At 36.7% G+C, this 27,366-nt stretch overlaps 1 protein-coding gene across 1 annotated transcript; it reads right to left on the bottom strand.

Moving 5' to 3' along the window:
* Positions 1 to 27,366, bottom strand: LOC131166305 (protein EMBRYO SAC DEVELOPMENT ARREST 30). The gene is made up of 11 exons (XM_058124741.1): positions 26,946 to 27,366; positions 26,480 to 26,706; positions 26,288 to 26,375; positions 14,048 to 14,118; positions 13,878 to 13,966; positions 13,544 to 13,787; positions 12,322 to 12,434; positions 11,934 to 12,024; positions 10,320 to 10,448; positions 2,223 to 2,776; positions 1 to 1,178 (listed from the first exon to the last, which is right to left on the bottom strand). Exons 2-11 carry the CDS (start codon positions 26,645 to 26,647, stop codon positions 734 to 736), a joined length of 1,992 nt encoding a protein of 663 aa, XP_057980724.1. The 5' UTR covers positions 26,648 to 26,706; positions 26,946 to 27,366; the 3' UTR covers positions 1 to 733.

The following is a 27,366-nucleotide window of genomic DNA, read 5'->3' as shown; positions in this document are numbered from 1 at the left end:
GAACAAACACAAAATTAAAGTGTAATCTAAATTCTGTAAAGCACTGTTTTGAGTTCTTCGTGTTGGGGCTAAAACATGGGATTGAACTCAGGTGGTATAGAATTATCAAAACGAGTTCATCTCATCATTGCAATTACAAACTATGGACATTTCTCCTAAAGCAAAAAGATTGGACATTTCTCCTAAAGCAAAAAGATACTCTTACGAGGGATGCTGTTTCAAAGTCGCAAAAATAAAATAATTAGTTTCCACAGCCACAATAACCATCGCTATGCCCTTCTATAGATGGACCTGCCCACAAGCATTCTTGTTCATATGTGCGTGTGTGTGTGTGTGTATATATATATATATATGAGAGAGAGAGTTATGTAGGCGGATTTAAGATGACAAAAGATGAAAAGAGATGCCGACCCCCACGCTTCATGTATCACCCATGATGACAGCCATTTTTCTGCAGGGTGGAAAGTGTCCTAACTGCATTGATCTACTAGACCATCTTCATTCGAAAATTTCAAGGAATCAAGAAAAATGATTTTCTATATCCAGTTTGGAGGCCTCACTGAATTATTCAGCGGAACCAGATCCTTCTCCCCCAAAATGGACAATCCCAAAAAATGCTGCAGCATATCTGTCCCCAGCCAGGAAAAAAATTTCACTCTGGAAGAAATTGCTGGATAACAAATGCCGCCTTACCAAATGAAAAATGAAAGTTGTACCATTTGCATGTCCAATTTTAGTCATTAGGATCCATTTCCTCATCTTGATCCAATGATAGAAAAGCAGCTTTGCTACTACTGTCATCAGATTCTTGCTGTTCATCTATAGCATTTTCATAATCTGACGAGTCAGTTTCATCAACTTTACCCACTCCTGCCCCAGCTGACCTCAATGAAACAGTTTCCAGATCACGTTGCATCCATTCAGGGCACGTGTCCTCACCTCCATACAAAAACCGGCCATCATCCCCCTTTACTTGATCTTCTGCAGATGAAATCCGACAAGAACATTCAGGAAGAGGATGCGAAAGGAACGAGATTGGTTTTGACAAGAGGGATTCCCTTATAAGTCCATCCCTGCCCAAGCTTTTGTTAAGATGCTCTCGAACAGTAAGTGTCCAATTAACCTTTGGATGATACATGTTATCACGGGTCTGGTTCAAAAGTTCAGCAAGAATTTTCCTGTTTGAAGGACCACAGAAAAGAGTACCAGAGTAAATCACAGGTTGAATTGAAAGAGCAGAAGTTCAAGCTTCAAGTGAGAGTGAAATACATGAATTAATCAAGATAAATACAAAAAACAAAAAACAAAATCTCTGGGTGCAATATAACCAATTCTAACAAAATTGGTTCAATGAAATTCTGAATAATTGCACTGCTATTAAAATCAGATCCGCATAGGAACCCCAAGGACCAAGGAGGTTAGTGGGATCAAATCATAGAATTAGGTAAGAGGATATAACATTCCATCATGTAAAATAGAACATCAAAATACATTTATATGTTAATTTTTAATCAGTTTCACTAATATAAACCTAGAAACTTTAGTAAAAGCGAGAAAAGCACGACTAAAGTAACTCAGGCGATATGTACCCGAAAGAAAAGCCAACTCAACTGGTAGAGCCCTTGTATAACAAAGACATCATGGTTCAACTTTTTGCATTCATAATTTGATTAAACCATTTTATAAGGAATAAATATGCAGTAAAAACTTGAGGCAATTTCTAACACAATCTGTCAACAACCAACTATATAACAAGAACACCTAAATCTAAAGGATGTTTTAGAAAACAAACAAATGCCAAAATATCAAGCTAGCTCCTTAACATTAAAGTCATCATTGAAGGCACCACTTCCTCAATATCATTGAAATCATCAACAATGTCTTCATCATTATAATCATCATAACCATTATCATTATCATCATCAAATGCATTAGTGTGTCACTTTCTTTCATCAATCTCAACTTTAATGTTTGACCCACCTACTAAAGAACACAATGCTCCCCAACTTTGTCTTGCAAAGAAATTAGATTAGTGTTTTCAAAAAAAAATTTATAAGATTTCAACAAATGTTCTCACATATGTTCCATTTTGAACTTATGTGTGCATATTGCCAATTTGCTACCCAGAACAAAATAGGCTTATTTAAGTCTATGGACATCCAAACACTCCCATAACCAATTCAAAGTCCATCACCTCAGCTATCATATTCATTCCCATTTACCTGTCTGGTCGATATGTTCTAGAAGAAGCGATTCCATAGAGCCGCTGCCCCATGACCAAGTTTGAAAAATCTGGCCATCCACTACCATCATTATTAAAACCTGGAAAGAATGCATCTGCTTCAACTGAGACAATGTAATCAAGAGCATCCCAAAGTAACCTGTGTGCTTGCATTCTCAGATTCATGGGTGAAGGTCCTGGCTCAGTGTCAGTCTCAGTAATCCAACCATACCAGCCTTCTTTTTCATGCCGATATATAGGTCTTCCTGGAGGTGGAGGAAGAGGCCGAGGCCGAGGACCAGCCTTCTTCCATTCTTCTTTAAGTTGTTCCTCACTTTTGGCTGGAGGAGATTGAAAAAAATCTAGAGGAAGAGTTGTTTCTGGTCCAGTCAAATCAGACAACTCTGGCTTGCTGCATAAAGTACTACGGTCGACTAAGTTGGGAAACATGGCACGTAGAGGAATCAGAATTCGTTGACCACCAAATGTTTCAGATCCAGCCAAGTATATGATTGTTTTAGGTGGGTAGCCCAATGTTCGAAGGAGAATCCCAACCTGCAACACCCCCAGCTACAATTACTGAGCAATTGTATTCTCAAAGACTGGAACAATCAGTTAAGCAGGATATATGGATATAGGTGCGGAGGTATGAAGTTGAATTAACCGTGCTGATATTATAAATCAAAGAGATGATACATGTTCTTCAGCAATATCAGAACCAACATTGCATTCCAAATACCATTCTTTTGACAAGAAATTAATGAGAGCCACTTCACGTAATGAAAATCTATTTATACCTTCATCCAAACAAATTGTCCCAGTACAAATCTACTTAAGGCTTCTGGTGCCATCACTGGTGAGCAGTAGACATTTTATTTGATAAGAGTTCTCCACATCAACAAGATGAGTAAGAATGTACACAAAAGCATAATCAAATATTTACATTCAACTGTGAAGCTACAGCCCAATTTATGTTCCTCCAAGAGGATGTATAGTTTGATGCACTTGTTAAAAATGTTACAACTGGGAACCTTAATACTTCTCAACATTTTCTTGTTTGAAGTCAACTGAAGTTAGATTGAGATTTAGTTACAGCTGTGAACACATTTTTTTCCTTTCAAACTAGTATCTATAAGATATATTATTTAATTTTCTAAATAATATTTGGAAATAAACGTCAAGCTCTTTGTAACTATACCTTTGTCCAACAAAAAGTAAATCTGCTACACTTTATTGAGATTTATTTTTCAAGTACTTTAAGCATCATATTTTTAAGAGTAGAAATGTCAGTTGATGTCAGATTCCACTATCCCAAAAGATTATTGGACAAACAGTCCAACACTATGCTGCTAATATGATTGCAACTGATTTACTACTTCAGTGCACTGTTATTGGTGATTGCAGGCTGAGCATACATTACTTGTTTGTTACCACATAATGTGGAAAGGAATGTACACCTCTTTTTTACAAGGAGGCTAGAGCTGCAGGAGCGGGATGAGTCAAGCAACCTAGGGGACCAGCAAGGCCTCAGTGGACGATGCCCACCACCAGGCCACCCCAGGGATGCTACCACAGGTAACATGAAGAATAGAGGACAGTGCACAGTGCATGCACTGTGGGTAGTCATTTGGGGCATTTCAAAGTTGTTTGCAGTGCACGCACATATGGAGGATTTATGGTTTTTACTCTTGAATGCAAACAGGATCATGACTTGGGAGGAGTTTGTTTGCACTAAAAAGGCTCTAAATAGCACTAGTTCACTTAATGGACTTCAAAAATTAAGAGAGCGGTCTTGCTTGGTTGCACATCTGATTATCCTTCGACAACCTGCTCCTTGTCCATGTTCATGGCTTCCAAAGTTCTTCTCCAATCTTGACAGCTATTTGAAGATTTGGATCAGCAGCCATCACCAAAACCCCAGTCAATAATTTTGGTTGTTTTTCTCCTGAAAACAAAATAAGGAAATCAATAATTTTGTGTTCCTTTTTTTTTTTTTTTTTTCAGAAGGATTGACTGAAAATTTGTTTGAGATTTTTTCTAGCTTTTTTCCCTGTGATTAGGGATTTTTTGTTTGCTTATTTTTCTGGAGGATTGGCCAAAATTAATTTGGAATTTTTTTCTAGTTTTTATTCAGTGATGATTTGGATTGTTCAGGTAGGGTGACACAATTTTTCCCTAATTTTTATGTGATATTGATATTTTTCTGCAAATATTACTATAGTTTTATCTTATTCAAAATGTTTTCTAAGATCCATAATTTTTTTTTTTCAGATTTTGCGTATTCTGTAAGATGGAAAATATTCCTATAACTTAGAAGATGCAATTTTTTTCCTCTATATTTTAAATATTTTTCCATTTTTCTGTGATATATAATACACATTTTATTTATCAGAAAAATATATCCACATTTTGTGCATTTTTCATTTTTTAATATTTTTAAATAATTAAATAAACTCACAATTTTTAAATGGTTAAATGGTATCATACATATTCAGATATTGGAAAAGACCAAATATCAAACAGACTAACCTATTTACTTTTCAATCGTTCAGATTAGTTCCAGATCCAGTTCATTGATTCAAAACTTGAAAAGGTATTCAGAAATCAGAACTTTACAAGACACCACTTTGGTCAGAACCTGAATTTACATTTTGCAGGCTAATGACTTTGTCAGAACTAAATTTAGAATTTAGTTTTTCATTTATATTTTCTCTTTTATATGACCAAATAGCATTTATGGTGTTTAGAGCCACCGTGTTGCCTGCCAGGACTTTCATCGAGTACAATATACTTAAGCAACACCTAATGTTATGTGTAACAGAGTATGGATCCATACTTCTACTTCAAGATGATGACCTCAGTGACTAGAAGTATTTATAGGCAAGAGTAATGACTGAGCTGTATCACATTAACCACCACACAAATTCTATTTTCATGCATAGGTATTCTTTAATTTGGAGTAGCATTGCTCTTCAGTTTCTAAGAATTTCAAGTCCAGAATCCTTGCATAAATTTTCCCTCTTTTTTCCCCTTTTTTGCAATTCAAAGTAGTTCTTAAAATGCCTACTAATTTTTTGAAGCAGAAAACTCACCTACCCAACAATTTAATCACAAAACATTCTAAAAAATTATTCCATCAAATATTAGCCAGTCACTCAAGCTTCAACTAACCAAATTGTGCCATGTTCTGCACACTTTACTGCATCATCAATGTCATGCTCAATGTGATTATCAAAGATGACATTCAAATCACATTTAGAAACCTTAATCAATTTATTAAAGAGAGATTAAACTTGATAATCAAGAAATTAATAGCACTAGTAGATTTTCGATATCTTGGATCTATTATGCAAGCGGAAGGGGGAATTGAAGAGGATGTAATACATCGTAAAATGGACAAATGTGTCAGACATGTTGTATGATCATAGAATACCCTTAAAATTAAAAGGACAGTTCTATAAGATGGCTATAAGGTCAGCCATGCTTTATGGATTAAAATGTTGGGCAACTAAGGAACATGTACAAAAAGCAGAAGTTGCCAAAATGCAAAAATTAAGGTGGATGAATGGTTCAACATTAAAAGATAAATTAAGGAACGAATATATACGCAATAAACTAAACATAACACTGGTCGAAGATGAGATACAGAAGGGGTAGCTTAGATGGTTTGGGCATTTGAAAAAAATAGGCCTAACAGCACATTTGTGAGAAGTGAGTTGCTGCTTCTGTCATTTAAAAGGGGTAGGGATAGACCTAAAACAACCTAGAATGAGGTCGTCAAGAAGGATCCAATAGCTCTTAAGCTAGAGGAGGGCAATGCTCTCGATCAGGTGAACTGGTGGAAAAGGAATCATGTAGCTAACCTCACCTAGTGGGACTTAAGGCTTGTTGTTGTTGTTGTTGTTGTATTGCTTGATCCTACGTGCACCATTCCTGCTACATATGTTATCGTTTTAAGTTACATTTTATTGCATCACATGAAACTAGTTAGTCAAACTTGATTATTCAGACTTGATTACTGAGGAGATTCTTTTTTTAAGGATTTGTGTTCATTAAAGCTCTATAATGGAAGGGCTTGATAGGCCTCCATTTTGGCGGAGAAGGCGGATTAGCTAGAGAGATCTGTTGAGGAGGTTAGGAAAGTTGGACTTTGAGATGGAAAGCACAAAGCCAGGTGGCTATATTTTGGGTTTCCTTCAGATTTGTTGGGGCATTATCAAGGAAGATCTTTTGGAGTTATAAACGGTTTCTTATAAAGGGATTGTGGAAAGGAGTGTTAATTCAAACTTTACTACCTTGGTGCCCAAGAAGGGTGAATCCATTGAGGAGAGGGATTTTAGCCAGGTGACAACAATATATGAGACTTTAGATAAGGTGTTGACAAATAGATTGAGTTATGGATGAAAAAAATTATTGTCATGAGAGTGCCTTTATAGAGGGTTGCCAGATATTGGGTGCTGCTTTGGTACCTATTGAAGTTGTGGAGGAATTGATTTTGAAGCATAGTCACAGGAAGGGGTTGTCTCATGTTGCATTTTAGAACTACATATAACATGGTGCGTTGAGTTGTCTAGATTGGGATTCTAAGAGGGAAGGGTGGCTTGGAAAAAGTGGTTATCTTTCATTTTTTGTTTTTCCAGTTATAGCTAATGGTGTGTGTAAACTGTGGTTGAGCACTTCAAAAGGGTCCCTCAAGGTGATCTGTATCTCCTTTTATAATCACTAATGTAGTAGATTTTAGTAGGATGATTAATCATGGTGTGGAGATGTGTGTGGTTCAAGGACTTAGGGTGGGTTCAAAAGAGGTCATTATTTCTCATTTACAGCATGCCCTTTTTTTCGGATAGCAAAATAAATTAATAAGAAAGAGAAGAGAAAATACAACCTAAGAGAGATCCTCAAAGCAAGAAGAACAAAAAAAACTGAAAACAAAAAGAAAGAAAACAGAACAAAACCTAACAAACTCTAATTAAGAAAACTCCTCCTTAAACCCTTCCCATCATTGTCAACAAAACTATGCAGATTCACTAATTCACACTGTCCTTTCTTTGCTTTAGTTTCAGCACCATACATGCAAACTTCATTCCCTGCAGGATCAGCCGTACAGGCCATCTTATCCAACAAATTTTGAGCTTCGACATCCTTTGCACTAACCTCCTCCACAGAGATCTCTCCCTACAATGACTACTCACTGCCAAGTCTTTACCCAAACCCCCTTCCTCAAAAATAGATAAATACCCCCTTCCTCAGAGGAGGAGGCACATGTGAAATACCCCCAAGTTCTTCAGAAGAGTGAGAAACATTACCAAAATGTCCATGGAACTCATCCAACAATAAACCATTGCCACAGACAAAATCCTGTCATACTCACTGTCAATATCTGAAAGATCACCCCACTTCTTTCCCTTCTCAGCATGACTTCATCATTCTTCTTCCTTTGCACTTTGCCAATGATGCTATTTATTTGCTTTTTTCAAATAGGTTAGGTTATTACGTTAATTTGCTCACTATTCTGCAGGTGTTTGAAGAAGTTTCAGGGTTAAAGGTTTATTTTTCTAAGTGTGGTTTAGTAGTCATTAATTTAGAACTAGGATCTTTACAATTAGCAAGTTTGGTTATTCATAGTTAGCTCATTTCTTATTTAGGTCTTCCTTTAGGCGGTAGTCCTAGAGCTGTGTCCTGTAGGAATCCTTCAGTGGAAAAGGTATCCAGGACTCTGTGTTTGGACAAGGGTGCTTCTTACTTTGGGAGGGCATATTACTTTGATTGAAGCATCTTCGACATCTATTCTTCTTTACCTTGTGCCTCTTCCAAGCTCCTCGTTAGTGATGCTCAGAAATTAGAAAAAGTTAATGAGACATTTGGTGCGCAAGGATTGGTGAGGATAAAAGCAACCATTTGGTTAGTTGAGATAGGGGTTCTAAGACAAAGTGTGATGATGGTATAGGTTTGGGTAACCTAGTTTCCAAGAAAATAGCCTTGGTCAATAAATGAATACAGTGCATATTTTTGGAGCCTGGATGGCTAAATCCCTGTGGCATAAGCTTCCTAAAAGCATTTTTGGAATCCAACAGAATGAATGGGAGGGCAAAGTTAGTATTAATGCTCATGGGAGTCACTAGGAGTTTACTTGTAGGATTTTGCATTTTTTTTCTTTCTTGGTCTGTTCCCAATTGGCAGTTGTGAGATTTTTCATTTTTTGGGGGTCATGTGGAATGGCGCTGAAACTTTTTGTATAGCATATCCTCATCCTTGCCTTATTTGGCATTTCATAATGCTACAATACTTTATTTGGGTCCTCGAGGAGGCTATTGTTGGAATTTTAGCTTCACGAGGAATTTGAGCAAGAGGGAGGCAGCAGAGCTGGCCAAATTATTGGAGTTGGGCCATGGGCGTATAGCAAATCTGTTTTTGAGCATCTTAATTGTAGTTCTAATGGTTCTCATTTTCCTTTACATTCCTCAATCTGGAAAGCTAAGACGCAGTCAAAAATTAGGGCTTTATTTGGTCTTGCTGCTCTTGACAAGATCAATACTAACAATTGGCTTCAGGTTAGAAGACCTTCAAAGGCTTCGTCTCAGGATATTTGTTTTTTTTTTTTTTTTTTCAAAGCAACAAATGAATGTGCTCATTTATTTTGCATTGTCCTTCTTCTAAGGGCATTTGAAGAAGGATATTTTGGTTTGTTTGGGGAGAGTTGGGTGTGCCCTTCTCCTTTAGATGGTTTTTTTCTTCAAAGATACAAGGAATTTAAAGGCCGTGAGGAAGCAAAAATGCTTCGAGATGTGCTAGTTTTTCAGTGCCATGCTGTATTTGATTGAAGCGTAATACTAGAATTTTTAAGGAAAGAGTGTTGGAATCAGATTTGGTGCAGCGAACCTTTTTTTTTTAGGGGGATTCTTTATGGCATTCTGCTTTTCGTCTGTTTCCTGGGACAGCCATTGATAAGCAATAGAACGGAGGGCTTTGTTATTTTAAATCATTTTTTTTTTTATCAATTTATCTAATGATTCACTGTTTTCTGATCTTCAGGAGGACAGTTAGTCCTCTGATGTGTTTTAATTATCCTTCTATTCCAATATTTCTTCCCTTTTATCTACAAAAAGAAGCTGTTTATCATTTATATTTTAGAGTTTTAGACAATCACGTGGGATAAAATGAGGTAAGGTAAACTCACCAAGCCGATAAAAATGGCATGATACAGAATATTTTAAAAGATTAATTCAACCACATTAGATAAAATAGAGGTAATTGGTTATGGAATTGGGTGGAAATTGATTCTACCCCAAAAATAAGCAATTTGGACCGTACCAACGATCCCATTATGTTTAAGAAAATCCGCTAGGAATCAACAGGAAACCACGACTTGCTCCGTTGCAAAGTATAACTGCTACTACAAGTGTATAAGCAGCAGAAGAAGACAAAAGGAAGGCATTAAAACAACCTGGGATCCAAAAAGTTTACATGCACACTGTATCCATTGAAAGGGAAGTTCCTGATGCCATCAAACTATTTTCATAGTGTGCAAACAATCAAAATTTGCAAGTGCTTGTCACAAAGGAACAGAACAGCTAGAAAAAAATACTCAGTGTCAACAATCTGAACCTTGGGAAGTCAAGGTACTATATACCAATTCTTTAAAAAATAAAAAATAAAAAATAAAATTCTTGTACTCAGTTGCGCATAATTTAAATTTCAAAGTGATGAATAAAAATTTATGTCTTTATAAAAAGAGTGCTTTGTTCAAATAAAAGTATGCACAATAACTGCTTGACTGAACATGAGCTAATTCATAAGATGACATACAGTAATTCTGCTTACAGTCAAAACCAAACCCCTGTAGCATAAAAAATCAACTTACGAAGTGTAAATATTGATTACAATAATGAACTAGCTAACTGCAACAGATCAGTTTTCATGCAAAGTTAGGAGTTCTCATGATTTCCAAGAACAGCCACAACTGAAAAACAAACCATGATATTGGACTGTTCCAAATTTGTTAATCCATTGCCTTATAAGGGTGATATACCAGCACCCTTCTCTCAATTAAATATAAATAAACATAATCGGAAGAATGAAAGCTCAATGCAAGACATACCTCCTCAGGCATGAGGGGGCACGAGCCATTTGCTTTACGCATGTGTGAGTCTACATTTAGTTCTTCTTTAACAATACCTTGTTTGATCATCTGTGCCCTTCGATATTGTATGAGTTCAGTGTGAACATCCTACACAAGCCCAATCAGGAGTCAAAAAATGCATAGAAACAGGAAAGAATACGCCAGTTCAATCCCTCTAACAAAGTTTGGAATAGAAATACACATGAAATTTACATAAAGATCAATGGAAAAGATTAGGGCAAAAGAAACTCACCTCCCTAGAGGTTTGACAAAAAGACAAAGACCTTCCCTAACAACAACAGCAAAACCAAGCCTTAAGTCCCACTAGGTGGGGTCGACTATATGAATCCTTTTTTGCCAATTTATGCAATCATGGACCATTTATTTTGACAAATTTAGGGCTATTAAATCCTTATTCACTATTTCATTCCAAGTTATTTTAGGTCTACCCGTACCCCTTCTACTACCCCTCACAGTAACTAACTCGCTCTTCCTCACTGACGCACTATGTGGCCTACGTTGCAAATGCCCAAACCATCTATGACATCCCTCCCTTATCTCATCTTCTATGGGAGCTACACCTAGTTTATCGCGAATATGTTAATTCCTTAATTTATCTTTCAGTATTATACCACACATCCATCTATGCTTTCAAAAATGCCACAGACCTTCCCTGAGATTTTCCAAAAATACATAGACCTCCTCTAAAACAAATCATTTTACAAAATACAAGGAGAGGTTTGTATCTTTTTGGCAAACCTCAAGGCAGGTCTCTGGAATTTTTGAAACCTCAAGGGAGGTCCTTTGAATCTTTGAACCTCAAGGGAGGTCATTATCTTTTTGCCAAACCTCAAGGGAAGCCAATGTATTTTGCCCAGAAGATTAAGGTCATGTCACTAGTGGAAAACAACTTCTATTTTTTATTTTTAGTTTTCAATGAATTATGAAATAACTTATTTTTCAATATTGCAAAGTTCTCTAACATTTGTATGGAACACTTGGGCAAACATTTTGACATTATTCAAGTTTCCATATAAGTTTTGGAAAATTTTGAAAAACTGCAAACAAGGTGGCATTTTGTGACTATATGAAAAGCTAAATGAACAAATAAATAAATAAATGAATAAGAGTTTTCCACAAGTTACAGGACCTAATATTTTCCAAATTTCAAATTCAGACGCCGCAAAGAATTCAAACAAAAGTAAATAACATAGAGTTGAGTAGAAAAATGGGCTAAACTAATTATTGAATCTTGACACACACACTGCATGTGTGCTCCATAGCACCCCTTTTACAGAGAAAGAGTGAAAGTTATACAAAGACTGGGGATGTTAATGGAGATGTTGTGAAAATTATAAAAACAGTTTGAATTTTAAAATTCAAAATGTTTTATTAAATTACTCATGTATCCATAATTTGTAAATTTTGTAAATAAATAACAACTTGAAATGCTGAGGGATTTTTAGGAATAATGAGGAAAAAAAACGAATTGAAAAGTACTTCCTAATTCCCTGAATTAATAGCATGTGTGTGTATTTGAGGAGAAAGGGCCAGAGGGGGGTGGGGCGTGGCGTTCAAGGTTCAATGCTCAACCTGAAAGAGTTCTGCACAACCATGATATGCCAAGGTGTCTCTCACTAAACCAGGATGAAAAGCTAGAAAAGGCCGTCCCCATCCTCGTAACCTATGGACAAAAAGCACAAAGCTCAGATTAATCAATTTCAAACAAGTGGCCCTCAAGCATAAAAAATATAACAATAAACAGTTCATTTCTTCTGTCTTCAGTTGATCTAGTTTATTAAAAGCTAACATACAGACCAGTTGGTGAGTATCTGAGTAACATTTGCATGAACAACACTCATTTTCTTAGTTTCACTAGTAAAAACACAGGCCAACAAAAGTATTTAGATCGCTCATTGTATTACCCTGAATCTCACTGCTAGTTAAAATTCCAGTAGAAAAGCAATTGGGAGATTTATACCTCTCCACAATCCGGCGCCCAAGAACCTGAATTTCAGGGCGAAAATGGAGTGCATGGAAAGCAACCCGGCACCTAAGTCTCTGATACTCGGACATGCTAGGTGGAAGAATTGACTGAAAAGACAACAAATTAGATTAAGAGTATACTTGCAGCTTAATTGTTTTTCAAAATACAGGATTTTTAAGAAATGATGAATCCAATAACTATCAAAAAAACTTTCATAATAACCTAGTATGAGAAAACTTTAAGACCCTAAACTTAATCCAAATTCCAAAATGTAACCATAATCCACAAAATCAACCAATCAGCACTGCGTAATTGTAGAAATCAATTTCTTTCTTCATGGCCTTGTGTGTATCAGCACACCATGCCAACTGGCAAGTTTCAATGGGCTTGGTCATTATAAAAATATACTCAGGTGAGTTTGGGACAGTTTCATAATACAACTGATTCATAGTATATAAATGTTAACATGCAACAAATTGGTTGGGAAGCAATCATTGATCTAAAATCAGTTTTGAAGGAAGCTTCAATAACCATCCCCAAGAAGTGATTTTAGGGTTGTCAAAATCAATAGTGCCTTATTAACTAAGTAGTCAAAGGCTAGCCTAAAACTAATTTTCCACTATGAAAGTACTATTAATAGAAAGCTGTCCAAAACAGGCATTTGGTGTGTGGTACTAAGAGGCACCGACACTCCCAAACCCAACACAGCTGCACTTCTCTGACATCTATCAGAAATTAAATTAATCAATTGAATTTTGGAATTGAACACAGCCCTTGCACTTCCTGAGACGGTGCAACACATCTTTTGTATTTTTGCAGGTAATGCATTAATAAATGCCTATAATTCATCAGAAATTTATTTTACAGGAATAGTTTACATGCAAAAGGGGAAAAAAACAGCACTAAATATGCCTACATATTATTTTTTAAGAATTAATTAATTGGCATATCCCCGTCATGTCATACCCTTGGTTTTTTTTAAAATTTTCCATGCATTTGTATCCATATCACCGTGTTTGTTTTATGTTTCAGTGTCAGCACTTTTTAGATATGGTGTAAATAATCCAAACTCATATATATTCTATGGAGAATTAATCCTCATGAATCTCTTCTAGGTAGAAATGAGTAGAGAATTTTTGTAAAGAGCTAAGCCCAACCTAATATCTTTATTGGAAGCATAGGACAGAATACTACTAATTTAAGAATATTGAACTACCTGCAGGCATCCTCCATCAGACAGAAGCAGTCCAATAACCTTTGCCCTTTTCAGGGTAGGCAAGACTTTTTCAATATAAAAACTCGGAGAAGCTGAATTTTTTGGCCTGAAAGTAGGAAATTCGTTCCTTTTCCTTGCCACCTTAAATTTTTCGGGCAGGCTCTTAACAATTATTACATCATTTGTGAGTGACGCTATGAACTGCTCCTCATTGTAGAGATAGGAAAAACTCTTGAATTTAGAACTGCAAATATTAGTAAGAGTAAGAGCCATGGAGAGACAATATAGAGAACACATATTCTAACAACAGAATACAAAAGCTAGAAGGAACTACCTGATGCCTTTTGACCGAATACTTTCTTGAATCTCTGGAATGACAAGAGTAGCATTTAAAAGCCTGGATATGGTGACAAGATCACATATCTAGAAAATTAACAAAAATGTCATGAACACCCCATTAGAAATTTTAAAAATGATAAAATTTCAATGTTCAGAATATCTTACCGACGATCTTATGTTGGCAAACCCACCAAAAATTTTAGCATAAATGAAACCATTGCTTTGCTCATTTGGACCTGCAAGCAATAAAATAAAAAATAAAAAATAAAAAATAAAAAAATAAAAAAAGAATAAAATCCATGACATTAGAGATGCATAATTGCTGCAAGAAATTCTTGAAAGCTCAACAAAGAGGCAACAAATGAATGAAGACATAACAGGTTGAAATGAAAATTAGGAGCAAAAAAATACCTAAAGATATATAATGATTATTTTTCTGAGGAAAACATGGAAGAATAAAAGTTAAATCTATTAGTAGGCCAAAATATTCTCACTAAATAGATTCATACAAAAACAAGGTTTTGTACTCAACTATTCCTCCAATAAACTGTCTCACTTTATTTGCTGCATGGATAAACATAAAAGAAATATAAAGAGCGCGTAAAAGGCCAAAAAGTTAGTGAATGAAGAGATTTTTTGATAAACAAAGAACTGTATTAGAATAGAAAAGAATATACAACGAAAAAGAGAAAAATAAAACAAGGAGAATAAGAAACCATCCTTTAACACACACAAAAGAACAGCTATAAGATCCCTCAAAACAAAAAAAATTCAATGAAGCATGACCAAACAATCCTGCCGTCAATCTTCTAGAGAAACATGTCGAAAAGAAACAACTTAACGCAAGATAAACCACTCAACTCCAAGTCAAATTGTTAGTAGTAGCCACACCTTTGAAGGCCTTAGTATTCCTCTCCAACCAAAAACACTATACAACAGCCATAACAATGAACCAACACAAAGATTTCCAATCCTTTCCCTTTCCCTTGCCAAACACCCAACTATAATAGTACAAAAAGGCTTCAATGAAGGGAGGGGGGGATGGGGGTGCGCAAAAGTGGAGCAATAAAGAAACAAATGTGAGCAAGTCTCCCCACTCCGGACAAAACTAGTTCTCTCCAAATAAACCAAAAAATGCATTCCTAATTTTCCAAGCAACGCAGAGAGAAAGAGAGAGATGAAGAACCGTCTCTACACTATCAAAACATAGAGAACACACATATGGAGATAATGCTCTCAAAGGCTTCCTACTCTAAAGCAAATTGTTTTTGGTGTTAAATTTATCAACAACAACAAGCTCCAGGGGGCATTTGATAAAATTAAATGTTAAAAGTGCTGAACATTGAACTCAAATTTGATTTTGTGAACTAGTTCATAATTGTATTTGAACCGGTCATTAAATCTAAATACTGAATTATTTTAGTTGTTTGGTATCTAATATCTAAATGTGTGTTGTTTTTCAGTTTCAGCTTTCCTAACTCTTAAAAGCATAAATATTTGATAAAATTAACAGGAAATTACATAAATTAAAATTTTTAACTTAATATAAATGATATTTCTTGTCATATATTTAATGAATAATCATAAATAAAAACAATATAATTTCCTTGTTAGACAAAAATAAAATTTATTATTTTAATACTAACAACTCGGGTGTTGGGTTTTTTGTCATTTTCATTTTTATAAAGGATAAAATTCAAAAAGAGAGCTCTCAATTTTCCATTCACCCAACCAAACTTGTTTCAACATGTGATTCGGTCAATCAAGTCTCACGAAATTCAAAGATACCACCAAAGAAAATGATGTCCAAGTGGTTCATTTATTTAGTGGAACCAATTCAGACATACTCCCTACTCAAAGGTCATTCAGATCAAACAAACGCCCCCTAAATAAAAGCCTTAATTTTATAAGGAATTTTGTTCTTCCAAATATTTTGAAGGAGCAAACATATTAGCTCTTCTTATTTTTATTTTTTATTTTTTTTATAAACAAAGAATTCTATTAGAAGACAAGAGAATATATAACAAATAGAGGAAAAAGAGGGGTAAAAATGACGATAAGAAATCCTCCTTTTACAAGAAGAAACCAGCTACATGATCACAAAAAAACAGAAAACAACTCAATGAAGCAAAGCTAACCAATCCCATTGTAATTCTTCCAAAGAAACATGTCAAAAGAAACCACTTCCTGACACCCACAGTGACACCAGAAAAACTACCCTACTCCACAGCAAATTGTTAGTAGTAGCCTTTGAAGATTCTAGCATTTCTCTCCAACCAAATAGACCAAATAATAGCCATAACAACAAACCTCCACAAAGATTTTCTATCCTTGCCTTTGCCAAATCCTCCGCAAAGCTTTCCTACCCTGGCCTTCGCCAAAATTCTCTAAAGATAATAGTACAAAAAATCGTTCAATGTGAAGGGGCAAACCCAATTTTCACCAATAAATTATTTCGAAGAGCCAAAGTGAAAGGGCAATGAAGAAACAAACCTGAGCATGTCTCCCCACTCAAAAAAGGACACAAATACCAAGTTTCAAGGCCTTATTAGGTCTTTCTTCAGAAGCAAAGGATTGGTATTTTCTTTATCAGTAAAAAAAAAGTATATATTAAAAGGGCATCAAAGGGACGCTGAATCGAAGTACAAGAAATCAACCACTCTAGAGGGTATCACAAAAATCAAAAATTACATCAAACTCGTTTGCTACAAGTCCACTATGCCAACTAGTAACTGCAATAAACCATTGCTCTTTGCTGAGCTGAAGCATCGAGATTAAATTTTTTAAGACTCTTCTGTTTTTCTCTTTCCTTACACAACAAAAAAATGCGAAAGAAATGAGGGACAAAGCCTTCCTCTTTTCCTTTGTTGCCCAAATCCCTCTCTAGGCCCAAAGCACCCCTCCAACAGATCTAGCAGTAACCCACCGTTGACCAATAAGAGTCAAAGCCACATTCCAAAGATTTCTAGTTTAGGGGCAATGGAGAAGGATATGGTCTACTAATTCAGCCTCGGCCATGCACATGCCGCATCTATTGAGAACCCCCTTCTCTACAAGTTGTCCAGGGTCAAGATCTTACCATGAGTTACTTCCCAGGTAAAAAAGGCAACCTTATCAGGGGCAGCTGTCTTCCATAATTGAGGTCAAGGGAGTGAATGTTGTTTGATTCCAGAATAAAAATTTTACTATAAAAGGATCTGACAATGAAGACAACCTCCTTGTCCAAGGGCCAAATGAGAAGGTCATGAGTGTTTTGAGGCAGGATCTTGTAAAGATGACTGTAGAAATTAGTGAGTTGGTGAAGTTCCAATCTTCCACATTTCTATGAAAGAAGATATTGCGAAAAAAAAAAAAAAAAACTGTTTGAAGGTGCTGACTAATGCAAGCATATTTATACAAGCAATGTTATGGGTGGAAATGAAACACTAAGAGCCTCCGATAACTCTACACATCATGCCAAAAGTAAATGTTGTCTTATCCCCCACCAGAAATCTAATAAAGGAGAAAAAGTCATTCCAGCATTTCCTAATGTATTTCCACACCCCTGCGCCGTGTGGTCCTCTACCAGCCCAAAGATCCACCCATGCTCAAGCCCATATTTCGTTGCAACAATTTTCTGCCGAAGGCAATCCTTCTCAGTCATGAATCTCCAAAACAATTTTCCAAAAAGGGCTTTATTGAAGATGTGAAGGGAATTTAAACACAAGCCTCCTAAGTTGATAGGCTATTTCACCAAGCCCCATTTGACGAGGTGGACCCCAAGTTCCGCTAAAGGAACATCCTTCGAATCCCTTCTAATCTTTTAGCAACAAAAATCGAGAGTGGGAGCAGTGACATGAAGTAAACTAGAAGGTTTGTCAAGTTGCTTTTAATAAGAGTGAGTCTCGCTCCTTCTATCATAAAATTCCTCGTCCATCCTGCTAGCCTTTTCTCAAACTTCTCAACGATGGGGTCCCCATAGTCCTATATCTTTAAATTTAACTCCAAGAGGTAACTCGAGGTAGTTGATAGGGAAGGATCCTAATTTGCACCCCAAGAGATCTACAAGGAGAGATCTTCCTAAACCGTCGCTGATTGGAATTTCGCTTTTTCCAACATTGACTTTCAAACCTAAAACAGCCTTAAACACTACCAAAATGCAACGCAAATTTTGAATGTGTATGGAGTTATCTCATGGAAAATGATGGTGTCATCCATGAATAAAAGGTGATAGACCTCCAAAGATATTTCATTTCAACCGACTCAAGGCCTTTAAGAAGTCCTCTATCAATGGCTTTTCACAACATAAGGCTCAGCACTTCCGTCACCACAATGCATAAGAAGGGAGACAAACAATCCCCTCATCTCAGACCTCTATAGAAGCCAAAGAAGTCAGAAAGACACCCATTTCTGAGCTCTAAGAAGCTTGAAGTACTCATGCAATGGGCGATCCAACTCCACCATCGCACCCCAAAACCCATCTTTCTAAGAAAATAAAGTAGAAAGTTCCAATTGACATGATCAAAAGCTTTCTCCATATCTAGCTTACACACCACATTGCTTCTCTTTTCTTTGTGATAGACATCCTCCACCTCATTAGCTATGAGTGTTGCATCCATGATCTATCTTCAACCACAAAGGCATGTTGGTGATGCTCGATAACTTCCGAAATGGCTCTTTTGATCCTTTTAGCAAGAACTTCAGCAAGAATATTTAACATACTCCCCACCGGGCTGATTGAACGAAAATCCTTGATGTTAAAAGCCCCAAATTTCTTCAAATCAGAGCAAGAAACATGGCATTAATGTTGTGCACAAATCTACCTAATCTAAAGAAGTCCTCAAAAGTGTCAATAAGGTCTTGTTTGAGAGTGTCCTAATTAGACTGAAAAAAGGATAAGGAGTCCCCATTTGACACCTCCCATGTCAATAAGAATAGGGAAGTTATCTGATGTGGACATAGGAAGGAATCTCTTAGTGGCTTTGGAATAGTGAATGTTTAAATCTGCAAAGATAAGGAATCTATCAATGCAACGGCTTTTAATTTCCAAGAGCTCTGCTTGGAAAAGATGTCAAGAGGGTCCTTCAGCTGGGAGGTAGACCCTAGTGAGAGTCTAAAGAAAACTATTATCTAGGTTTTTGAACAAACACGAGACTAAAGAGGAGTTGATGGAATGATCTAGCAACTCCAAAACATTGAGATTCCATATAACAAGGATGCCTCCAGCACTACCTACAGCACCAAGGTAACCCCATCCGCAGGTCTCACATCCCCAAAGACCTCTGACTAAAATAAGATTCATGTTTTCCACTTTGGTCTCCAATAAACAAACAATCTCCATTCTCCAATCCTTGAGAAAGGATCTTATTACACTTCTTTGGATTTGTTGTTCAGCTCCCTCATGAGGGGTATCTTCTCTTTGGCCTGCCAGCTTTTGAACCTTCTCCACCAGCCAATGCCAATGCTTCAGTTCCTTCACTCTCCACAAAGAACCAGCCAAGACTGCGGGGTTGGTGGCTGATATCTGGAACACCATCTTGCAGGTCCACCCTTCCCCTCAGCTCATGGTGCCCCAAGATATTGAGAAAGAAAGCACACAGGTTGCAGTCACTGATTTACCCTTGATCCCAGCCCCCACCCCCCTCTCTTTGAGGCTGTACATTACAGCCACAGCACTGCAGATGTGCAAGACAACACCAACTTCGTGGCATTGTTTGGTTCTGATACCTAGAGCACACAATTTAAGGAGCAAGTCTCTGATAGGGTGTTACAGAAGGTGAAATTGGTTAGCAAAACTATTGGGGGTATCTTTTCAGGGGTTCAAAGATAGGCTTTTGAGATTGTTTGAGGAAAAAGAGAGAGAGAGAGAGAGAGAGAGAGAGAGAAGGGAGGGGTCACAACCCAACTCCAAAAAACCCTTGGGCAGCAACAGGAAATTGGACACCAACAGGGAGCTAAAATGTCTGGAATGTTCAGTTAATTATGATAAATCAGGAGGTTGTACAGACTTGGTGGAAGCAAGTAGCAGCGGGTTTGCATGGTTAAACAATGTTAAGTAAAATCATCTCATGGAACTTGAGGGGGCTGAAGCAAATCATTGGTCTTGATTTTCTCAAGTATCGCAGTCCAAATAAAAGCTATTATTTTAAGGGAACTTTAGCTCTCCAAATCAAAGAGTACAAGGAAAAGGAGGCTGCATTAGGATCACAAGTCAGATAGGGAAAAAAAGGACTTACAAGAGTATTCCCTAGAAGGATCTAAGCTTCGAACCCTTTTATCATTTCCAAAATGAACATGAAAAGAGTTGAACAAGTTAGTCAAAAGAACCAACTCATTACTCTCTCCCTCATTAAGATTTCCCCTAGAATGGAAGTCCCAAGAGTGCACACCCTCTTGCAAACAAAGGAAAGCAGAAATCAGGGTATTGTGAAGATCTAGTGACCCAAAAACCAAGGATAAGCAAGAGCCAAAGGCATCTCTCCTCCCAAAGTTCCTCCCAAAACGAATTTTCTCCCAATTTCCCATTATATACTGGACTTTAAGAAGAAAATAATGATACATCTGAGACCCAAACTTCCAATGACTCAAATGAGTAAATATTAACTCCTATTTAGCATCCCACCCATTTTGTAATAGACCAAATTTACAATGAATAAGCTTATGCCAAAGAGAATTAGGTTTGGAAAACACCATAAACATTTCCCCACAAAAGAAATGTTTTTGGACACCAAGTAACCTAGAACCTAGAATCTAACCCTCCACCAACCATCCCTCATATTGGAAGGAAAACCCTCCAACAACAACAAAGAGATATACAAAAATGGAAATCCCAAGAGAAACTATAAACCCCTAGAGATCCCAAAAAAAAAAAAAAATGACATCATCATGCACCAAGGTTAAACAATAAAGACAAGGAAAAGAGATGACCAATGCAGTGTTACCCCCACCAAATATCTTCCCAAAAGCAGATTCCAGAACCATTTTTGTTTTTACATAACAAAACAATTCCACTAAAATAAATAAATAGTTACAAGAAAAGGAGGATAAGACATCACCCATTAAAGGTAAAAAACAAAATTACGTAAGTACAGCTTTCCAGTCTCTTTGAAGATCAGACAGCGGCACACCCCAAGAGGCACCAAAAGAACATGCCCAAGAGGAAGCAAAAAAAAAAAAGTGACTTTCTCCCAAAGAGAAGTCTTCTGATATTCTTGCATTCCTTTCGAAGCGAAGGATCCACAAAATAGCATACACTACAAAATTCAAGAACATCCTCCCTCTTTTACTCTTCCCAAAATCCCAAAATTTCACCATCAAACAATTATATTTATTCTGCAGAGCCACAAAATTCTTGCATTCCTTTCGAACCGAAGGAACCACAAAATAGCATACACTACAAAATTCAAGAACATCCTCCCTCTTTTACTCTTCCCCAAACCCCAAAGTTTCACCATCAAACAATTATATTTATTCTGCAGAGCCAACCAATCCTCATCATAACAAAATAACATAGAGCTCTTGATTCCTCGCCACCCAGCAACAAAGAAAAAGATGAATAGTAGTCTCGTTTGCCTCATGGAACAGCATACAAACATCTGGGCTGAGATATTTCTGAGGTCTCCTAAAATGTAGCGAGTCAATTGTATACAGAACAAAAGGCCAGATGAAACCCCAGATCTTAAAAGGGGATTTTGCTTTCCAAACAGCTTTGTCAAATGAAAGGGCTAGGTTTGAAGATTTTTTAAGATGATTGAGAAAAGACTTTAAAGAGGAAGACCCTGAAGAATCCCCAATCCAAAGGTTGCATCCCCCTTCAAGGTAGGAAAAAAAGAATCCAGCCCATCCAAAAAAGAAGTTCATTGACCTAAATTTCATTGAGACTCCTGAAGAAACGAAACCCCAAGACAAAGAGCCCCCACTCTTAAAATTAGAAAGCTGAAATTGGTGCATTATGAACAACAGATGGTCTAAACAACGCAACTCCAACAGCTCCAACGATACCTCACCCACCAAAATATCCTCCCAGAACAGAATCCATTACCCACCTTAAGACGAGTAAGGGGAAAGAAAAGACAAACTCCCAAGGGCTCGCATTGGTAATGTTGCCGCAACTTTAGTATCCCACTGTTCCAATGAATTCAATACTTGATCTTAATAACTTGATGCTGTAATGAGTTAAGACTCTAAGGGAAACCTCCATAACTATTTTCCAATTAATGAGATGTTTTTTGGGACCACAATGTCAAGCTACACTAGCCCATTGACCCCCCCCCCCCCCAAAGATTTAGGTATCTTAAGCACCTTCCAACTAACGAGGTGATCCCTCTTATCCTCCCAAAAACCAGACCATAAAAAATTTCTGATAATTTTCTCCGAGGTCTGAGCAACACTAGTAGGGGTCCTAAATTGGGGAAAACCACGTTCATAGTTGCCTATAGCTTTCTACAGAAAAGATCTAGCAAGCATTCAAGGCACAGATCATTGGTATTGGATATATCATTAGGTTGTTCCCAATCAAATCTGCTCCATTTAAAAAATAAAAAGGAATATTACAAATGGAAACACTAATGAAAGTGAACAAAAGATAAGCCCTCTTCCAGCCTTCTAATCTCCTCTCTCAACCACCGAATCGCAGAAAGCGTCCAACAGCGTATTACCCCAAATACTAAGATATGATAAGGGGGCGTTTGGTTTGTAGCATCTTTCAAGATTTCCAAGAATGTGATGCCCATGGCATCTAATTCCAACAATTGATAGTATGGGGATCTAACATGGTGGGAATGTTCACATTCTTCGAAAGGAGGATTCCCATGAAACATGGGAATCTTATTCCCACCCTCCCCAATGGGGTAAGTTTCATAGGAATCCTGCATTTTGGACCAAATTGCCCTCACTATTTTGGAGGTTGGACAAAAATGCCCTACATTGTAGTATTATCATTCTATATTATATTTAAAAAGCACATTATTAATAAAATAAAAAGTAATATTTTTTTAGATGATAAAATTTTCATTAAAGTAAGAAAAATACAATTACAAAGAAAGAGGATAAAGCATCCTCCAGGGGAAAAAAAAAAAAGGAAAAAAGAATACATAAAATATTTACATGAACTATGTCTTTCAGTCCCTATGGATATCAGACAACAAAAGACCCTCAAGAAGCCCAAAAGAGTGAGCTCAAAAGGAAGCCAAAAACGTAGCTTTCTCCCAAATCAAACTAGGCGGGTCTTCTGGTCTCTAAAAATTCTGGCCTTTCCAAGCCAAAGTGCCTACAAAATAGGAAAGACTGCACAATTCCTAAAGACTTTCCTCTTTTCTATTCCTTCCAAGACCCCAAAAGTGCACCACTATGAATTCATAAACAATCTGCAATGCCATCCAACCTCACCAAAGCAGGAAAGCAGGTTGTTCCACAAAAATCTCACCACCCCACAATGCAAAAATAAATGAGAACTATTTATTTTTGTGTCATTACAATTTAATAAAATCGTTAATATTTAGACATTATATTGCCCTTAATTATTAATTGATTATTCTCCTGTTAAATTTTTTAAAATTTACAGTTGTTGAAAATTTCACGACATGGATTAATTAAGTACACATTCGTTTTGTGTTGAAAATATAATTATTCTTCATATATTGGTTGCATACGGGTCAAGGATACAATGGTCATCCTTTTGAAATGACTACTAGGACTCCCATGTTGAACCAAACATTGACATGAGAATCCTAGGTACATTTCTAGGAATTTTATCATGCGAACCAAAACAAAAATATTCCCATGAGGCAAGCATCCCATTCCCAGGAATGAGATTCCTAGAAATGTCATTCCATGGGAATATTTTTTTGCCACAAACCAAACATCCCCCCAAAGGCCAAGCCAAAGAGTCACAACCAACTAAAGCCCAGAAACCCTCTACATCCCTTCTTCTTGAATTGATACCCACTACACCACTTCAAGACAAATTTATCTTCTCAAAAATACTTAACAAAGTATGGACCTCACAGAATTTCTCAACACTATTCTCTAAGGAAAAAATAATATCATTCGTGAACTAAAGACGAGACACCTCCACATCCTCCCTCCCACTCACAAGAATCATCCCAAGATCACGAGCACAAAGAACTGGCCTACTCAAACCATCCACCACCAAAGTAAACTAAAAAGGTGACAATGAATCCCCTTCTATTAACCCTTGAGAAACCCTAAGACAATCCTTGGGCTGACCATTAACAATCATCAACATATTACCAAACCTAAAGCACCCTCTCATACAATGATGCCAAAATGTCCCAAAACTCTTCCTTTGCAACACTTTACCAAGGGAATCCCAATTAACAATGTCATAGGGTTCTCAAAATCCAATTTAGAAATCATGTCCTTCTTGCCCCTCCTCCTTACATCCTTACCATCTCATTAGCTATCAAAACTTTCTCTAAGATTTGTCTATATTTTAACAAGAGCAAATTCGTCCATCAATACTCTATCCCACAACACGTCCCAAATTCTTCTTGACAAAACCTTAGTTAAAACTTTGTGAATACTGCTAGAAGTCTTCACGCTCCTAACCACTATCTAATAATCTACTTAAAACAGTGACAACATGGGAAAAAAAAATGGAGAAGACGAATCCCCTTGTGTAAGACCCCCCAGAAGCTATAAAACACCACTTAGGTTCTCCATTAACAATTATAGAAAAGAATGCATTAGACAAGAAACCCCTAATTCAAGATTGCCACATCTTGCCAAACCCCTCTATAACAAAGATCTTAGCTAAAAAGTTCCAACTAACCACATCATAAGCCTTTTCAAAATCCAATTTGAAAAATAATCCCATTCTCTTTCCTCCTGCAAACATCCTTCATCACCTCATTAGCTAGCAAATAGCATCCACAGTCTGCCTACCCGTGATAAAAGCACTTTGAACCTAAGAAATAATATATCCTAAATCTAAACATATTGCATGACCCTAGAAATAATCTTGTAGGCACCAATAACTAAATTGATAAGTCAAAAATCAGCAACCATAATATACCACTCTTCTTAGGCACCAAAGTAGTTAAAGTAGAACTAACACTTTACCCAGAACCCCATGCAGATCAAATTCATTAAATATCTTCAACAAATCCACCTTAATCGCATCCTAACAATCCTAAAAGAAAGCCATGCTAAATCCATGTGGACTCGAAACCTTATCCCTCTCCATCCCAACCACAATAGTGTCGCTTCATCTTCCTCAAAAGGTCTTTCCAACCAAGTCACTTAATCTCTAGAAACAGGATTCCTATCCAGACCTCAGGCATAAGCCTACAAGTAAAACCATCCTCCAAAGCATGTGGATTTGAAAAAAAGGAATAATGTGCAATCTAATTCGCTATCAAACAAGGATCTGAAATAGCTTTAACACCCCCACTTGAGCAGTTGAGCTCCAATTCCCTAATCTAGTTCCATCTCATCTTACCCTTAGCCAGCCTATGTAAAACTTTTTGAACTACAATCACCCACTCTAACCCACTTAAAATTTGTCATGTGCCTCCAACTCCTCACTTCCTTAAAAATCATCTAGCTCATTTTTAAACGAAACTCACTTAGCTGCCTCATATCCAAAAGACTCCCTCCTTCATCTTTTCTATCCAAATAATCAAGCCCACCTAAAATTCTAGCATTCTTCGTCCTACAATCCGCAAAAATCTCAATATTCCATTTCTTCAAAATCAGTTTAAGAAGATTTAGTTATATCATGAACCTAAAACCTTCTCACCTCCTCTCAAAATCCTCCCTCCAAGAATCCCTGACCTAAAAGTAAAAAGGATCATGATTAAGTCACATATTCTCAAACCAAAAAAAGCTGTATAGCCCCACTTTACCTTGCTCGACTTTAACAAAATAGGAAAATAATCAGACACCAATCTAGACAAAACAACTTGTGGTTCTGTGAAAGATTACATCCTCCCACTTACTACAAAACTAAAACCTATCTAAACAACTGCAAACTGCCCTCTCCCACCACTAACCAAGAGAAGAAAGACTTATCTTTAGAAAGATACCACCATTCCTAATAAACCTATCCAAATTCTGCATACCCAGGAAAATTACTCCTCAAATTATTCCAAAATACTGATAACACTCACACTCTAAAGTCATATCAGATTATATGCATAATTAATAACATCTTAGACTAACAAATACAATATCTACATGGAATATGCTCAGAAGATTTATTTTTAGTAAATAATGAATGCACAGAGATCAAAAACAATAGAGGCAAAGAAGAAATTGCACTAGAAACCAGCAAACCCAAAAAATTGAAGTGAGTCGCTTTGAACTAAAAAAAAATACCAGTTGATGATAGTAAAAATATGCAATTCCCCATTACCTCCCAGTCGGAATAAAAATAAAACAGAAAAAGTTTGAGCAAATTATTACCAGGGTAGCTCCCTCGAGTATTTGCATACGGCTGCAAAGACTCTGCGGAATTCACAACCCCCCATAACTTCTTATTATACCTTATACCCTGCAAAAAATAAATGTCTGTATAAATGAAGAAGAGGCCCCAAAAAAATCAAATGACTTTCAAAGTGAATAAATAAATGCAATTGAAAACAGTAATTTGATTACCCCTGTCCCTAACTTGGATGCAAAATCTTCACTCAAACCAGCCATTGCACTGTACTGTACAATATTAACATTGGAAAATTTTGCAAGCAGAAGGTGCACCAAAAGCGAGAATAAAGATAATACGAGCCCAATGACCGCTGCCCATTTTATCTTGGATTTGAATATCATCGTCGTTCATCAAAGATTTAGTTTTCAAATAATACTATACTCGCACTAACATTCAACCTCTGCATTACAAAGAAATTTTAAAAACAAGTGCCAACAGCATCAAGAAGTGATCTGTAACCAAAAATAAAAATAAAAATAAAGAAAATTGTAGGGTAACAAAGCTTTAAGAATGTAAGATCCAAAAGAAAACCTTAACTTTGCATCATTTAGTTGCTAAAAAATAACTTATGATTAAAATTTAATAATTTAAATTTCCAGAAAATTAAACTTTCAGTCGAAGGAGCTTAATACAACTAACCAGCTTTGTCGAGTAGAACGTTCTAATCGAAAGTAACAGCAGCGCGCAAAACACATGACTGAAATTTTCAATTTTATTTTCCCCTCATCAGATTTCTCATTAACCAACGGATCAAATCTGAGAGGAACGAATATAGTCGGGGAAATGCGACTGTTAAGATTACAGTGGTCTGAAAACTTGCTCAGTAGAGATTTTATTTTCTCGATAATTGATGGAAAATTCTCGAGAAATTAAGACCTAGATCGCAGAGAAATGATGGATTCACACGAATTCGATTGAAAAATTGATCTAGAATCGAAAGTGGCAGACGCTGGTTGATCGAAATTTCCAACTTTCCGTGAGCTGTGAGGAGCCGCACAGGGAATTGCTTGCGGCACGAAAACATACAGAAATGACGCCGTTTCGGTGGACCATTGAATGA

This window comes from Malania oleifera, chromosome 1 (genome assembly GCF_029873635.1).
Source record: "Malania oleifera isolate guangnan ecotype guangnan chromosome 1, ASM2987363v1, whole genome shotgun sequence".
Lineage (NCBI taxonomy): Eukaryota > Viridiplantae > Streptophyta > Magnoliopsida > Santalales > Ximeniaceae > Malania > Malania oleifera.
The sequence above is the reverse complement of the archived record's forward strand: the minus strand, read 5'-3'. Positions and strand labels throughout refer to the sequence as shown.

What these genes read in the sequence shown, in the direction of transcription:
- LOC131166305 (XM_058124741.1), bottom strand. Translation starts at nt 26,647, where the DNA reads ATGATATTCAAATCCAAGATAAAATGGGCAGCGGTCATTGGGCTCGTA. An exon ending in TACTCGAGGGAGCTACCCTG is followed by an intron (nt 14,119 to 26,287) that starts GTAATAATTTGC and finishes TATTGCTTGCAG; the next exon opens with GTCCAAATGAGCAAAGCAAT. An exon ending in CTGATGGAGGATGCCTGCAG is followed by an intron (nt 12,435 to 13,543) that starts GTAGTTCAATAT and finishes TTGTCTTTTCAG; the next exon opens with TCAATTCTTCCACCTAGCAT.